Below are 17097 nucleotides of genomic sequence, written 5' to 3' on the forward strand. Positions count from 1 at the left end.
TGCACTAGTTTTATTGTGAGGTCTGTTTATACATTGATTGAAGATAGATATGATCTCTGTATACTTCTGTTGCTTTACATAGGTGGTAGTCAGCTGACGTTGAGAAGATATATAAAATGCTGTAACCCTCTTACATATTTTGAAAATGAATGTCACAGCATTCTCCTTATAACCTAATTAAAAAGCCATGACAGTAGAAAATCTGAAAACAAAAAAGCCCACAGTCTGCCAATAAAAGTCAAATAGCCTGATCCCATTGATAGTTTTTTCAATATGTGTAAGTCCCTCTGAGTTCAATTTGTTCTCAAGTAAGCATGCATAGGACCGTAGCTTGTAGTGTGCTCTGGGTGGAAGCTGGAAGCATGTAACTGCATATAACATAGGTCATTAGGTCATGGGGGAAGATCTTCGTTTATTCCTCCTTTTGGAGCAAACTGCAGCAGTCTGCATCAAATGAATCATGCCCCGATCAGAACATAGACATGCAGATGAGATCATAAGTCTATGGACCTTACTAATCATTGTCCCTGCCTAGAACGTGTGGCGTTTGCTCCATATTGCCAAATTTAGCATCCTGCAAACCTTAGTTTTCACTTTAAGAAGGCAAAGTTCTAGTTCTTAAGGCCGCGAAGACGGATTTGAAAGTGTGAGGCGATCTACGATATAGTCAGCGTCTTGCTCAGCTCAATGCATTTTCCATGAGTAACAGAAGCAGGATAAAATACATAAAATAAGCGAAGGCAGGCAAAAAAAATTCTCACAGAACTCAGGTTCTTGGAGCGGCAATGTTTAAATCAACATTCTTCTATGGCTAACGCTTCGTGTGTCTCTGACAAAGGGCGCTCTGCCCTCCACAGAAGCTCCTGACACGAGGCACCTGTGTTAATTCGGAAGGTGCGGCCAGCACAAACCTGTCCGCGCCGCCTGGCTCCGGGACTACACTTCCCAGCATGCCTCGGGAGGCGCTGCCGGTGACGTCAGGGGGAAGTGAAGCGCAGAGCTCTTTCCGGTAGTGCGTAAGCCCCGAGCGGAGCCGAGACCCAGCGGAGCCTGAATCCCAATAAGACAAGATGGCCGGGCTGCCCCGCAGGATCATCAAGGTACCCGCTCCCCTTCCTCCTCCGGCCTGTCCCCACCCCCTTGCCCCGCTCGGCCCTCAAGCTGCGCGCAGGCCTCGCCGGGCCTCACGTCCAGGCCCGGGGCCGCCGGAGCCCCGAGGAAAGCGCTGAGGGCAGCGCGGCGCTTCCGGTGAGCGGGGCAGGCAGGCAGGCGGCGACTTCGCCCTCCTTCCTTCCCCCGCCGCTGCAGGGCGCGGGGGGCGAGGCCGGCCTGGTGGCGACAACGGCAGCAGCCATCGCGGGAGGGACCAGCCGGTGCGCGCCTGAGGGGCGGCGGCGCCTTGCGAGCATCTGCCTGCCGGGAATGAATGGGAGCCGCAAGCAGGGCGGATGGAAGGCGCCCCCCCCCCGCCACCTTCCGGGCCTGGGTTCTGAGCCGCGCGAGTCACGGCGCTGGTCCCCGCCCTCTCCGCCGCTGCAGCCGGCGCCCCTGCCTCTGCTGAGCCGCGGCAGGGCGAAGGGAGGCGGCCGGGGCGGGCTCTCTCTCTCGCTCGCACGAACTAGGCGGGCGAGACCTGGCGGTGGCCCAGGCAAGCTGGTGGGAAGCGGCGCACGACACCCGCATGGCAGCCGACGGGAAGGCGCAGCTTTGCCTAAGCCTCGCGTCGGCTCTCAGGCAGCAGCAGAGTCCGCTGCTGGCTCACGGTGGCGGTTCCCAAGAGCGCCGGTCGAAGTGAATGGGCTTAGCCAAGTCTCTCTCCCCTCCCCAAATGCGAGCTAGGTTTTGTTGCAGTGCCCCCTTTTTTAAGGGAGAGGGTTGCATCCGTTGAATCAGAGTAGGCCCATTGGCGCCAACGTGGTATGTAGTAGCTAGAATGTTGGACCTGGGAGACGGGGGTTCTGGTCCCCAACTCACTGGGTGGCCATGAGCTAGTCTCTGTCTCTCCGCCTAGCCTGCCTCTCAAGGTAGTTGTCAGGATGAAATTGTGAGAGGGCTGAACTGTGCACATTTGAACACCCTGGAAGAAAGGTGGGGTATAAATGTAATAAATAAAATGAACAGACCTAGGTTAGTTAGGTCCATTCATTTCTACAGGTATGAAAAACACTGGATTTGGCTCAGAATGTTTTGATTTCATGCTGCCAGATAAAACACATATGCACATATTTCTCTTGAGTTTTTGGGTGCTATCATGTTTGGCATATTATGGAGCACAAAAAATGGGCATGAAATTGTATCGATTTATCTTTTCACATGTAGCTTAAAAGTTAAAAACAGGAAGTATCTGATTTAAAAGAAAGAGCTTCCAGAACTAACACCCTTTGTGTGTTTATACTATCACTGCTACACTTTCAGCAGTACACCCTTGATATGTAATTCTGAGTTTTCAGATTATGGGTTACATGATCTTAACAGTGCTCTGAAAAGGTCACAAGGCTGTGTTTTCAATCAGTTGCCTTGGATTCCAGTAAGTGTTGCAGTGGAAAAGATTTGTATGATTGAGACATTGTACTCGGTTCTTAGTTGTGCAAAGAATTGCTGCTAAATTTATATTGCTGAAAGCTCCAGCCAACTTGCAACCCTAAATTGTACTTAAGCAGGGGGTTAGGTCCCACTGAGGTCTGTGGAACATGGAGTAAACATGTTTAGGATTAAGTAGTTGAATGAGCAACAGTGCGAGGGCTTTTGTGGACATGTTCTGCTTGTGAGCTTTGCAGAGGCATCTGGCTGGCCACTGTCAGAAACAGGATGCTGAACTAGATGGACTATATGTCTGATCCAGCAGGCCTCTTAGGGTATTAATGGGAAACTTGGCATTGATTTACCTCAGTTTTATTGAAGGAAAAACATGTAATGTTCTACAGTCAGTATGCTGAGAGAAATGTTCACTATAGTATGAGTAAATTCATTGTGTATTTACCTTATTTTTATTCTACATACCCATTTGACTTGGAAATAAGTCACACTGAGTTCAGTGGGATACACTCTCAAGTGTGAAAAGGGATGCAGCTCAGATTCAGTTCTACGCCTTGTTACATGGAGAAACAAAGAGCTACACAAGTTACTAAAACTGCGCAGCTAACCATGAAAGACCTTAGCTTTTCCACTTGATAGGAGATCTCACCAGGCATTGGTTTCAAGCCTATCAAAAATTGAAACCGAAAGCTGATATTTCCTAGAAAGTGATTTCTAACCTAAAACCAAACTTATATCAAACTTGAACTCTTAATTTCTGAACGGATTGTATACTTGTGTTGCTCATGTCACAAAATAAATGCAAAACCTAAGTGAGTCTTGTTACAAAAACAATGTTGGAAAATTTACAGGAATCCGAAATTTTACCAAGAGACAAAACAGGGCTGGAAAATTTACAGGAAACTGAAATGTTAGTAAGAGACAAATAGTTTCCCAGCTATCCCCAAATAATTTTGAAAGTGGCAAATAGGCAGAGCAGTTCAACCCCCACCCTCAGGATCTTGCATCAGTCTTAGCCCTCAAACTCCCCCTTCTATCAGCTGAATGTAAGGAGCACTGCCAGTGGAATCCCCTCCCCATGGGAAGCCCCCAAAAGGGGATTTATGGAGCCCTTGATTAACCATCTCAAGTAGTCAATAGTAGTTGCAATTCAAAATACCCATCCAACATGGAGCAATGACTCAATATATACACTAATTTTTGTTAAAAGGCTTTCTAGTCAAAAAATAGTTTTTAAAAACGCACTCTCTCAAAAGGACTTGAGGCACAATCCCAACTCCCACAGGCTTTGCAGAGCAGCAGGGCCACGCAGCACTGCTGTTCATTGTAGCCACCACAGAAGATTGAGTGGGGGGCAGAACTATCATGCCTGATGTTGTCAGTGAGACCCACTCAGGATCCAATGAATCCTGGACCAACTCAGCCCCTTCACCCGAACACATTATTTTAGTAGCAAGTGCCTTTCCTTCTGTGTATTGCAGAGAATGTAGGAGAGGGGGATTGGGTATTTCATCATCATCATCATCATCATCATCATCATCATTACAAAAGGCAAAAACTCCATTGTAAACTAAACAAATTTTGGTCCTTTCTCTTCTCCCTCCCTCCCTCCCTCTCTCTCTCTCTCTCTCTCTCTCTCTCTCTCTCTGTCTGTCTGTCTCCTTCCCTCCTTTTGCTCTGAGGCACAGAAATGAGGCATGAGGGCAGCAACAAGCAATGGCTGGCTAGTAAGCCAAGCCAAAGTTTGTGGACCCTGGTTAATTGGGGTATGTGTGAAGTTGAGTTCTTGTGATGTGCATTATCTGTTTGAAAGGTAGGACACAGTAGAAAAATATAGAATTGTACACAGGGTTCAAAATTAGCAGGGTGCCAGGCGCATATTGCTCCGAAAGGTTCTCCATTTGTGAGCACCTCAAAAAGGCAGAGTGCAATTTTTTATGCCTGGCTGACACTCAAGGATTACTGAAATATATGTGCTTTGAAGCTTCAAAGTACAGTATATGTTAAGAATAGACAATATGTTAAGGAATTTAACAATAAAGAGTAGAATGTTTTAAAAACTGAAGTATGGTACCAATATTTTTATTGTAAACACCTAATGAAACATGACTAAGCGGCTTAGTCATTCTGGCCACATGACCTGGAAAAACTGTCTGTGGAAGCGGATAAACGCCGGCTCCCTCGGCCTGTAAAGCGAGATGAGCGCCACAACCCCAGAGTCGTTTGCAGCTGGACTTAATTTTCAGGGGTCCTTTTACCTTCACCTTTAATTAAACATGTATTAACAATTTCTTCTAAAAATATGATATTAACAATGTGCCACTTATGTGAATTGTGCATTAGTTCATGCTTATCAAAATAATAAATAAAAAGTGTTGCTGACCCCTTCCCCCATGGCAACTAGACATTCTGTTTTGGCCCATAACCCAGGTCCCAGAAGCATTTGGCTCCTAGCTTTTCTATCCCAGTTTCTAACACTGATTGTACAGGCCACACCAGGCAGAAGATTTTGTTATCCTTGTCAGTACTAAACTGTAGCATATTAATCTATTTGAGAATAGTTTTTCTTTTGGCCTTCTGTATACTAGTTTGTAGGGATGCGGGTGGCGCTGTGGTCTAAACCACTGAGCCTACGGCTTGCCAATCGGAAGGTCAGCGGTTTGAATCCCCGCGACGGGGTGAGCTCCCGTTGCTCGGTTGCTGCTCCTGCCAACCTAGTAGTTCGAAAGCACATCAAAGTGCAAGTAGATAAATAGGTACCGCTCCGGCGGGAAGGTAAACGGCATTTCCATTGGCTGCTCTGGTTCGCCACAAGCGGCTTAGTCATGCTGGCCACATGACTCGGAAGCTGTACGCCGGCTCCCTCGGCCAGTAAAGCGAGATGAGCGCCGCAACCCCAGAGTCAGTCACGACTGGACCTAATGGTCAGGGGTCCCCTTACCCTTATACTAGTTTGTACATAGTTCAAAACCACTAAGCTAGCATTTCAGTGACAAGTCTTATGTAGCTAGTCAGTTTAGTGGTGGGTGCCAGTGTGGTGTAGTGGTTAAGAGCGGTAGACTTGTAATCTGGTGAACCGGGTTCGTGTCTCCGCTCCTCCACATTCAGTTGCTGGGTGACCTTGGTCCAGTCACACTTCTCTGAAGTCTCTCAGCCCCACTCACCTCACAGAGTGTTTGTTGTGGGGGAGGAAGGGAAAGGAGAATGTTAGTCGCTTTGAGACTCCTTCGGGTAGTGATAAAGCAGGATATCAAATCCAAACTCTTCTTCTTCTTCTTCTGCCTTTGTAGTGACAACACACAGATGTTTCTAGTAAAGTTCTGCTGCTCTCTTTGTTTGATCCCAGATCTTCTGGGACTGAATGGCCTTGTGACCGTGGCTGCGTCACTCCACTGTGTACTAAGCAGGTTTGGGCTTCTTTGCCATGAGTACAGTGAGTTTGTATTGGAGTAATTGCCAGCACTGGCACAGATCACTGACCTGGAACTTGTAGGGTTTCAGTATCAGTAGTATTTTTAACACATTTGATTTCAGTGATAATAGATCCAAGCTGGACTGCTACTCTATAATTTATTTGAAGGCATTAAAACCATACATAGAAACACCTTGCTGTTCTTCCAATACCTCCTGAGTTCTTCAAGTAACTTTTATAACAGTATGTAAGATTTGGATACGCTGTACTTCAGTTGCAATAATAATATCCTACCTATCACAACATTTCTGGGGCCTTTGTAGAGTATATCTAGAAAGATGACTGCAGACATGCTGCCTCACTGGTCTTTTTAGCCTAAATGTTACTGTGCTTATTTACTCCAGTGTGTCAAGAACAGACCCATGCAAATAGGAAAGCAGACCTACAGTTATCCCGCCCAGCAAGCAAGAAAGTTGAATAGCTCCTAAACTGGCATCAGTTTACCCAACATTGTTCTCTCACTACTTGCTGCATTTAAAACCTATTTATGCAGCATGAAAGTAGCAAAAGTTTCTTTTCTTTTGAAGTGCTAATTGGAAGGGTAGTTTGGTTTGTTTGTTTAACTCTAAAAATGTTGAGACCTATTCTGTAAATCAGATATGCCAAAATAAATATGACTAGGTCTCAGATATAAGTATCAGTGTTGTGGGAGGGAAAGACTGTCTCCAGTAATTTTTCTCAAATGAGTTGGGAGGAAACAATTTAGGTGTGGGGCTTGTGACTCAGATTGAAGTGGCAAGGAGAAGTAAAATGGGCTAATGACTGAGCAAGTGAACAGATGATCAGGAAATAAGATCTGCAACTGTCTTTACTCATGTATGACAGGTGTCTGGTAATCTCAATCTCTTTAAATGATTTTTGTCTACTGGCTGAGATCTAATAATAGCTCTGGTTCCTTTAAAAGTTACAAAGAGGTGTGGAAAGAAGGCATCAGATGTCATAAAGGCAGTGAGCAAAGCTGAGAGAATGCTCCAGCAGGAAATTGAAAAGTGTCTTCATTCTTGTTCTTCCTACACCTCTAACATTGGCTGTTGGCATCAACAAACTGCTTGGTGCTGTGGAACACCAAGTTGTACAGTCTGCACCTAGAGGGCTTGCAGTCTGAATCTGATAGGAGAGGACATGAGGACGGACCAGTGAGAGAAGGAAGGGGGTGATGAAAATGTAGAGCTTAAAGTGAGCCAGGAAAGGCTTTTATGGAAAAAGTCATTGAAATCAGTGATTGGAAGGAAGGGAGAGAGAGAAAAGGCTCTCACTAATGAAGGGGCATGGATCCTGTGAGCATTTAGGAGGTACATGAAGAAAAGCATTTTCTCCATGTTTTTTTCTTGGGGTTGGAATATATTAAATACTTCGTTAAAACTAAACCTCACTGCTTTAAGAACATGAATGGCTTGAGTACAGTTTGGTATACAGTATTTATGACAGTTAATTGAATATTTATTTTTAGCCTGATAAATGCATTATTCAGACAATAACTGGGAAAATACGTAGGCCAGCGTCCAAATAACTGTGACACTAGTTCCATGAGTCAAAGGGAACTACAGTGGTACCTCGGGTTACATATGCTTCAGGTTACATACGCTTCAGGTTACAGACTCCGCTAACCCAGAAATAGTACCTCAGGTTAAGAACTTTGCTTCAGGATGAGAACAGAAATTGTGCTCTGGCGGTGTGGCGGCAGCAGGAGGCCCCATTAGCTAAAGTGGTGCTTCAGGTTAAGAACAGTTTCAGGTTAAGAACAGAGCTCCGGAACGAATTAAGTACTTAACCCGAGGTACCAATGTATAGACTTCTTTCCTTCAATATCAGTTTCCTTGCCACAAGGAAGACTGTTTGTGAAACCAAGGGGACTTTCCAAAACAGTTCATGACCTGTGCGAGAGTCACTGTTCAGATATAAGACACAAATCCACTGGGCCTGGCGCAAGTGCTATGAGGAAAAGCAGCTCTTTTGAGTCCGAGACTCAGTGTCAGATATGGAGCTACAAGTTATTGCAACTCACAGTATCTTAAGTATATCTTAGCGTTTGTTGTTAACACTGTAACAAAACAAAAAATAAGTTTTTACTTCTTAGTCTCAGGGTGCAAACTAATGCACACTTACTGTATCTGAGCATAAGCTCCATTGAAGTCAATAGGACTTATCTCTGAGTAGACAAGAACTGTTTGAAACTGTTTGAGGACTCTTTGAGACAGGCCTGGGAAGCAAATATCCTGTTGATGTAACTTAAGAAATAGCAATGGATCTGGGTATTCTAAAAATAATGAACACTCCTGCTATACTGAATCTGCAGTCCTAAGCTCATTAGGGAATGAGCCCCATAGAACATAGTGAGACTTATTTTGAGTAAACATATTTATCGTAGATTGTGCTGCTGTTCAGACTTGCAGCCTGATCCTTTATAGAAGTAATAGTCAATGCCTGACATTTAACAGTGTCCATCCATCAGTGAATGAGTTTCCCTTCCCCTCCTCTCCCCTTCAGCTAAAGCTTATTTCTCTAGACAAAACCATTGTCTGAAACATAATTCATAGCCTGAAATACTGACGTTTCATTTTAAACTTCATGGACATCAGAAAAAGGTTTATATGAATTGAAACAGGTTTTCCACAATTAATGTGCCTTGCTTTTGTGTGGGTAGATTTCAGACATTCATGTCCCTTGATTCAGAAGATGGAGGAAGCAAGAGAATTCAGACCACGTTGTCTAAACATTGCAGGAGTGATGTGCTTGGCAGATTCCCAGATCACAATTCTGCACCAAATAGCTGAAGATACTCTGTATTTTTTGATACCAATCCAAGGTTACTTGTTTAGTAATGCAGCCAAACACAATCTCACTGTTATCAACACTATCATTACTATATTTGCATCTTGTAGTGAACTGATTTGTAGTGGCATGAAATTGCTGCAGAGCAAGGTTATCTGGAGTTTTGGAGTATGTTGTCAGCAACGTGCTGATGACACACAGATCTACTCCTCCTTACTGCAGGTGTAGCAGTGGATGTGCTGGACTGTTGTCTTGGTAATGGACTGGATGACAGCCAACAAACTGAAGCTCAATCCAGACAAGACTGAGGCACTGTTAGTGGGTGCTTCCCTAGACCAGATGGATGGGATGTTGCCTGCTCTTGATGGGGTTGGTTACACTCCCTCTGAAGGCCTGGGTATGTAGCTTGAGGGTACTCCTGGATCCTTTGCTTGAGGTTCAGGTGGCCTCAGTGGCAGGGAGTGCCTTCCATCAGTTTCAGCTGGTGGCCCAACTGTGCTATCTGGACAGGGATAGCCTAAATTATGTTGATTAGTTTCCGGGCCCAGTTCAAAGTGTTGGTTTTGATCTATAAAGCCTTAAACAGCTCAGGACCACCTCTCCCCATATGAACGGATCCAGACCCTTCAATCATCATGTGAGGCTATTTTGTGTGTGCCTCTTCCACAAGAGGATGGCAACAGGAGAACAGGTCTTTTCTGCGGTGGCTCCCTGTTTGTGGAATTCCCTCCCCAGGGGCGCTTGCCTGCATTGCAGGGGGTTGGACTAGATTACCCTTGGAGTAATGTTAGAAACTAAGATAGAAAAGCTAGGAGCCAAATGGCTTCTGAGACCTGGGCTGTGGGTGCCAAAACAGAATGTCTAGTTGGCACTTGGGGGTGACAACACTTTTTATTATTTTGATAAGCAGGAACTAATACACAATTCACATAAGTGACACATTTTTATTAGAAATTGTTAATACATGTTTAATTTGGTGTTTACAATAAAAATATTGGTACCATACTTTAGTTTTCAAAGCACTCTACTCCTTAACATATTGTCTATTCTTAACATATACTTCAAGGCTCCAAAGCACATACATTTCAGTAATCCTTGAGTGTCAGCCAGTCGCAAAAAATGGCACTCAGACTTTTTGAGGTGCTCGCAAATGGAGAACCTTTAGGTGTAAAATGCACCTGGCCCCCTGCTAATTTTGAACCCTGCCTTGGGGTCCTTTCCAAGTCCACAGTTCTATGATTTGTATATCTTTCAGTGCCAGGCAAAACATTTGGAAGTGGGGTTATTGGTTGTGTTTTTGTTTTATTATGTATTTTGTGTTTTCATTTTGTATTTTTATGTTGTGAACTGCCGTGTTATCTTTCCTGGTTATTTATTTTTCCTGCTGATAGAGACATCACAACACGATAGAATGATACTGCACTTCAACCTCATCTAAATATAGCAATATGAAACTAAATTTACTAAATGATAACTGGACCCGTTTGCTTACATAATGGAATATAGGAAGTGGAAGTGTTTGCAGTTCTTGGTGCTGGGTTAATACAGTGTGCCTGCTTCTTCAGACTTCTTGATTTATTGATGTCTGAAAAGTTAGATTCACCAGATGGGAAGGTAATATTCTGAGAGTTTGGTAAAATGTACTGGGAGGACAACAGCTTGTATACTTCCTTTGTCCATGGATGGCTGCCCTCTTAGAGGAATAGCATGTGTGTGTGTTCCACTTTGGTTTTCTCTCTCTTTCAGGAAACCCAGCGCTTGCTGGCAGAACCTGTTCCTGGAATAAAAGCAGAGCCAGATGAAAGCAACGCACGTTATTTTCATGTGGTCATTGCAGGCCCACAGGATTCTCCCTTTGAGGGTGGGACATTTAAACTTGAACTATTCCTTCCAGAAGAATATCCAATGGCAGCTCCGAAAGTACGTTTCATGACCAAAATTTATCATCCTAACGTAGACAAATTGGGAAGAATATGTTTAGATATTTTGAAAGGTAAGTATTTTGGAGCCATGATAAGTATGACATATCTTTTTCTTCCATGCATTTTTCAGATTATTAAAATAGTTGGAAGATTATTTCATATTTCAGTTATCTTTTAAGGGGTGTGTGTTTTGTATTTGAAATATTGCTTTAGTACTCTCTAACTTGCTTCCTCAGACAAATGGTCTCCAGCTCTGCAGATCCGTACAGTTCTGCTATCAATCCAGGCTTTGTTAAGTGCTCCCAACCCAGATGATCCACTAGCAAATGATGTAGCTGAGCAGTGGAAGACCAATGAAGCCCAAGCCATAGAAACAGGTAGTGTGCCCTTACTCTAGACTAAAGAAAATTGAGTTATGTATAAAATTCTTGTCCTGCTTTTGATCCCAAATGCAGACGCCTCAAGTATCTTACAAAAATAAATCTTTGTAAGAATCACTCCAAGTCATACATACAATAACTCAAATACTGTAAATATAAAATACGTCCAGCCTTTTAAGTCTTGGGGACAAAAGAGACACATTGTTAATGATGTGCATGCAATTTGTGCACATAGTTTTTGTTCTGTGAAGAAATTGCCATGGGGAGACTTCGCAAAGGGAGAAGGCACAGGGGAGGTTTAACAGTTTCTCTTCCTGTACAGTGCCAAGGAAAATTCCCTCTCCAGAGCTGCTATTTGCATTTCAAAGGTCACATCTTGGCCATGTAACTTGTGCAGTCTTGGAAGCCTACTTTCTAGTCTATGAGTGCGGGCGTCATCATGGGCTGATGGCCAAGTCTGACCTCTAGTTGACTTTTTCAGTTTTCTTGTATGAGTGTGTACATAGATTTATGTGTGGAAATTATCAAGTGAGAAACCTATTGGTTGATAAGTTGTCTGTTGTAAGCAGGTACTGCCTTTGCATCTGATGTGCATAAGAGTCACACAATCAATGTACCATATGTTGGTTGTAAGTGTTGCATTATTGATGTGAATTTGTAAATGCCTCTATAGCTCTATAAAGATGAGGGTGCAAAACTATGGAACATTTGGCACTTGATTCATTTTATTATATGTAGTCCTCAGGAATAGCCAGTATTCTAATGAGTTTTGGGCAAGAAAGGTGGGAGGGAGTAGAGAATTCTGAAGTTAGATGCTTTGTTGTCTAATACATATTTCTTTTCTCTTTTCAGCCAGAGCATGGACTAGGCTATATGCCATGAATAATATTTAAAATGTGCTCTGAATCAGTGTGCATCACTTTTTCCTGTTCTGCCAAGACCTCTTCCTTTTTTTGTTTTTTGTTTTTTTTTGTTTGCATTTAATGGACACAGTCTTAGAAAACATTACAGAATAAAACCCAGACATCAGTTCTTTGGTGATTTAAATGCATACTAGCAAATCTGTGTCTTGTCCTAATTCACTCCTGTTCCGCATGAGCAGAGGCTAGAAGTATCATCGGGATTGTTTGTGAAATTGTTTAAAAGCAGTAGCACATCTCTGCTTTTAATAAGTTTTCCCCATCATGAGTTAAGTGTAAGCACTGTGAATGAAAGTAGTCAGGGTTAGCTGCAGGGATTTTTGTTCTAATTGTGTGGGCTCTTCCTCCCTTTTTTATGGTGATGCTAATTGTATTGGTTAAAGCAGCTAACCAGTTATACTCTAGAATATGCCCTCTAGCCAAGTCTAACTTAGACGCTGTAGATGGACAAGCTTGGCTGTTTGAACAAAAATGGGAACATTAAACATCCATCACTAATAATATTGTGATTCTGCTGTCAAGTGTAAAAACCCTCCCTTCAAGAAAAGAAAAAAAAGCTTGTGACCATTTTGTATGGCTTGTCTGAAAAATCTTCTGTAAATCTTATGTTTTAGTAAAATATTTTGTTATTCTACTTTGCCTTTGTACAGTTTGTTTTGCTGTGTTCTTTTGTTCACTTTTCAATTGTGACAATCATTTTTTTTAATGAAGCCAGATTAGAACACTTTGATTTTCATCAACCTAACAGCTGTAGTGAAATATTGGATTCCCCCCCTCTTGACCTGTATTCATAGGCCATGCCACATTAGTGTTCATAATATTTCTTTTGTTTTTAAAAAGCCTCTGATAAATGTAATTGTTATCAGAGTCGGTTAGATGCATCATTAATGTGTTTGTACTTGCAAAGTTAAGTACCACTGAAGCAGGAAGCTAGCAAAACAAACAGTAATTTTGGGTGTATGTGTACCTTGTCTGTCTTGTGCTACGTATTATCCAGTATCAGAATACATTTTAAAATAACTTGGATCTTAAAAATAAATAAATAAATCCTCTGCATAAAATGAGATGTTAACAGTGCAGGTCAATTGGTTGCTAAGGTATTTACAATTAGGCTTCTTAGCTCTGGCTGTACCTGCAGTCTTTAAGCTACTACTTTCTTGACCCATTTCTTCATTTGAAGATGGAAACTTCTTATTTCTTAAGATATCACGCAAAAATGTAAATAACTCATGGGAGCATATTTTGATCCCAACTTCTAACTTCTGTATTTCTTAAAATTTCTTTTCTTTTCTTACCCTACTTCTTTGCCTTGACCACCTTTCTGATATCTCTGCTTTCCATGTGGCCAGTGTAATGCCAGCTTGGCATGGGTAATGTCTGTCTTGCAGTTTGGGGGGTGGGGGGAAACAGTATTGAGGTCCATAATTTTCTGCCCATCATACCTATTCTAGCATCATCTGGGGTTTCTATAGAATGTGGTGTATGTATTGTGCTCTTATGTAAGATAAAGAATATCTATTAAAATCACATTTTCAACAGACAAAAATGCTTTTAGTGATGGTATTGTCAGAGTTGACTGCATTATAGCATGATAAAAGGCTGATAATCTGCTTCAACAAGAGAGAGAGAGAGCATCTCAAAAATTGTTTCTAGTTGAAATTCTTTTTTAGATTGTTTCTGGGCTTCTAGCTAGTCCTTGTCAACTACCAATGAATAGCACCACTGTCTGCCGTAGTAGAGAACTGATTGTGTTATTCTTCTCTAACACTTTACGAGCGTTTAAGTTCTCATATGTTAATGACTAAAATGAACATGACCACATGCATAGTGGTATAATCTCTGACTACTCAAAAACAAGTCCCACTCAGTTTAATAAAAGTTATATTTAAAAAATGCTTATGTTTGCAGCTGTAGTAGTTTTTTTAAAGAAACTTGAATACCTGCATAGCAAATGGCTTTTAAATGCTGCTACCATGATATTATTTTTTTTTAAAAAAAGACCAGACATCGTAAACTGGCTCTCTGTATGTCACATTCTGGAATAAAACCAATGGAAAAAATACCATAAAACCTGTTAAAAATGGTACACAGTAGCTGAAGTCAAGTATATATGGCAACTATACAGTTGGAATGTTACTTAATGTTCAAACATAGGGCATAATTTAGCAAGAGCTATACAAATTTCAATGGGTTACAGCTTAATCCTAAGTATTTTTATTTGCTGTAAATCCCACTGAATTCAATTCTGCATGAGTGCACATAGGATTGTAGCTTTGAACACATGCTATATTTCTCCTATTGAAATAAATGGGCATGGGAGGCGCTTAACTTTGGACTGTGTCCTTTCCAGCCCTGCATATGTGGTAAATGTCTTTAAATGTGTACAAATAACTGTTGAATCTATGCTGTGCACTAGAGAGGTGTGTACACTCAAATTTGAGGATTTCTCATCAGTTGCCCTTGGAACTGTGTTGAAACACCTTGTGTTGAAATCTTACTAAGTTTAAAATAGGGAGTTGGTGCAAAGCAGATGTATATGCATTTGTAAACTAGGCATGCTATATTTTTTCCATGTGTGCATTGAAAAACAGCTCTTGTGCCAAAACTTGGGAGTTTAGGCATTCCTTTAGGACTGCAGTTAAGGAGTAAAATATCCAAAAAGCCCCTCTGTGTTCTGGCTCTAAATGTTGAGAGCAGTAATTAAAGTAACTACAAGGGTTGGTTTTGAATTTCCATTTTCCACCTGAATCTTTCTCCTAATGAAGTGTAAACATTAAGAACTAGACTTTTATCCCTTAAAGAAAAAGGTCAAGGAATGTGGCTAAAGAGTCACTGAAGGTACTTGAATCTGTGTTTGATTGAACTAACAACTTTTATCTGTAAAGGAGTTCTAAAAAGACTATCAACAATAAATAGGTCATCTTGTTCGGTACATCTCAGCGGGTTGGAATTGTCCCACTGTATGATACTAATAAACCAAGTAGAATTATTTACGTATGTTTGCTTTATGATAGGGCTAGGTAGAAAGATGGGGTTCCTTTACTGAATTACAGTACAGGTGTTTCATATTAATCTTGGTGCTAATAAATATTCAGGCCAGTTATCTGGCATGTGTACTGATGTATGAAGCCTTGGCTTAAATTAAAACCATGTTCACGATAACTCTTTTTCCTTTAGCTGATAAAAATATAGTTCTTGTGTGTGTTCTTGAAAGAAGGAAGACCCCAGTGACAAATAAATCCATGCTTTGCATGGGTAGTTTTACAAGAGTAAACATATTGAATATCAAGTGTAATTATGGCCTAAAATAATGTGGATGTTATGCTTTTAAATGAAGCATATGCCCAGCAAATTATGGTTACTGTAAAATCTTCAGGTCTAATACGGTTAGAAATCATGTATATCTGAGTGTAATGTACATTCCTCCTATGTTCAGGATTATTTTTTAAATGCCTGATAGGTTCTGTTTAACATCTTCTGACTGTAATGTTATGACACTGAATAAAAGGAAGAGTGATTATTCATTATACAGTGAGCTTCTCATTTTAAAGATTGGTATTTGCACAGTAAATTTTCAAGTATATTTGTACAATGGGGGGGGGGAGCAAGTTACCAAATAACCTCTCCCCTCGCGAGAGAAACTTTCCATGTGACAAGAAAGGAGTCCTATCCTTTTCAGAAAGCACACTGGTTCATATTGAAGTTTTAGTGGCCCAAAAATGTTTCCCTATTTTGTTTAGGATACTTCTATTGTGCCATCAGCAAAGTTTAAAATCAAGTGCACCTAAGTACAAATACAGAAATGCAAGCTAGAAGTGCAAAATTAAAGTTACCTCAAAAAAGTACATAAATTTAAGCTGAACAATAACAAATCCTGAGATTCCACGAAGTTCTTTGCTTTGTAACAGAAATCCACCAGAGTGGGTGCAGCTGAGGCTTTGGGGGGGTACAGCATTCCAAAGTTGGCATGATGGGAAAGTACCTCTTTCCCTATAGCCATCTGCTGCACCTCATGTGTTGGGAGTACAGAAGGTCTGTAAGAAAGGATTTGTTTGGTGCATTAAGATTCAGGAAAATGGAGAGCCTACTAGATCTTGGGAGTCCCTATTGACTATGCAGGATACAGCCAATGGAAGTTGGAGTCAAGTAATAAGTGGAGAGCAGCAGATTAGCCCTACCAGGTTGCAAGCCATAATGTAAAAGCTTTTTTAAAAGTCAAAACTTGGACTTGCAAATAAACCCAGAGCTAGTGCTCTTGCACAACGGTTAATGCGCATACTGCTCAGTCTTCGCAATCTTTCACAGCTGTGTTCTAAACTCTCTAAGTTTCCCAATTATTTTTAAAGCTGAAGCTCAAGTATTGTCAGAGCTGCTTGAAGATCCTAGCTCACAGAGGATCACGCTAGCCAGCGATCATTGAGTAAAAGTCTTTATTGAATTACAGTTTCCATTCTCACGCTGCTGCGCGCAAACTCTACGTCTAGTAGCTAGATCGGCGAAGCTCCGTCTGAGTCTCCGCCCCGTGTGCACCAACTTAATATCCTAGCCTTGCTCCACCTTTTCCGCCTGACTGTCCTCCTCTGGGTCCCTCTACCCCCCGGGGCTTCTTCCTTCCGGGATTCTTCTGACGCTGACCCGGACCCTCCTGCCTCCTTGCGCCGGGCTTTAGGACCTGGTTCCCTTTCGGGGCTGCTTACTGCGCCGCCTTCCTCTGCATTTGAACTTGGCGCGCGCGCCCAACCTTCCACCTTCCTCTTAACCGTTTCTTCGCTCCCCGATGGAGGTGTGGCCACTCCTGACTCATGCCCTCCCTCCTGTGGTGAGCTGCCAGCGCTTCCCCCCTGGCTCCCTTCCTCTTCCCTGCTTCCTGGCGGTGACGCTGGTCCCGATTTCCAGCTGCTCCCCCCTGAGTCCCTTCTGGCTCTATCTTCCTGGGGTGCCCCCCTTGCCTCCCCCCTTGCCCTGGCCACTGGTGCTCCTTTCTGTGAATCCTCTGATTCACTGGAAAGACTAGGAGATCTCGGGTCGTCGTCATCACTCATCTTTTCTTCTGCCTCCTCCCCTTCGCTCTCTGTTTCCTCCCTTGCCCGTGCCTC

The 17097-nt window shown here is 42.4% G+C and overlaps 1 protein-coding gene across 1 annotated transcript; it reads left to right on the forward strand.

Annotated features, from left to right (window-relative positions):
• Nucleotides 1-941: 941 nt before the first annotated feature.
• UBE2N (ubiquitin conjugating enzyme E2 N) lies at nucleotides 942-13547 on the forward strand. The gene is made up of 4 exons (XM_081210969.1): nucleotides 942-1100; nucleotides 10526-10772; nucleotides 10938-11078; nucleotides 11934-13547. Exons 1-4 carry the CDS (start codon nucleotides 1071-1073, stop codon nucleotides 11972-11974), a joined length of 459 nt encoding a protein of 152 aa, XP_081067095.1. The 5' UTR covers nucleotides 942-1070; the 3' UTR covers nucleotides 11975-13547.
• Nucleotides 13548-17097: the final 3550 nt, after the last annotated feature.

Source organism: Podarcis bocagei (genome assembly GCF_964188305.1).
Source record: "Podarcis bocagei genome assembly, chromosome: 10".
NCBI lineage: Eukaryota > Metazoa > Chordata > Lepidosauria > Squamata > Lacertidae > Podarcis > Podarcis bocagei.

What these genes read in the sequence shown, in the direction of transcription:
- UBE2N (XM_081210969.1), top strand. Translation starts at nt 1,071, where the DNA reads ATGGCCGGGCTGCCCCGCAGGATCATCAAG. An exon ending in TGCCCCGCAGGATCATCAAG is followed by an intron (nt 1,101 to 10,525) that starts GTACCCGCTCCC and finishes TCTCTCTTTCAG; the next exon opens with GAAACCCAGCGCTTGCTGGC. An exon ending in ATGTTTAGATATTTTGAAAG is followed by an intron (nt 10,773 to 10,937) that starts GTAAGTATTTTG and finishes TTGCTTCCTCAG; the next exon opens with ACAAATGGTCTCCAGCTCTG.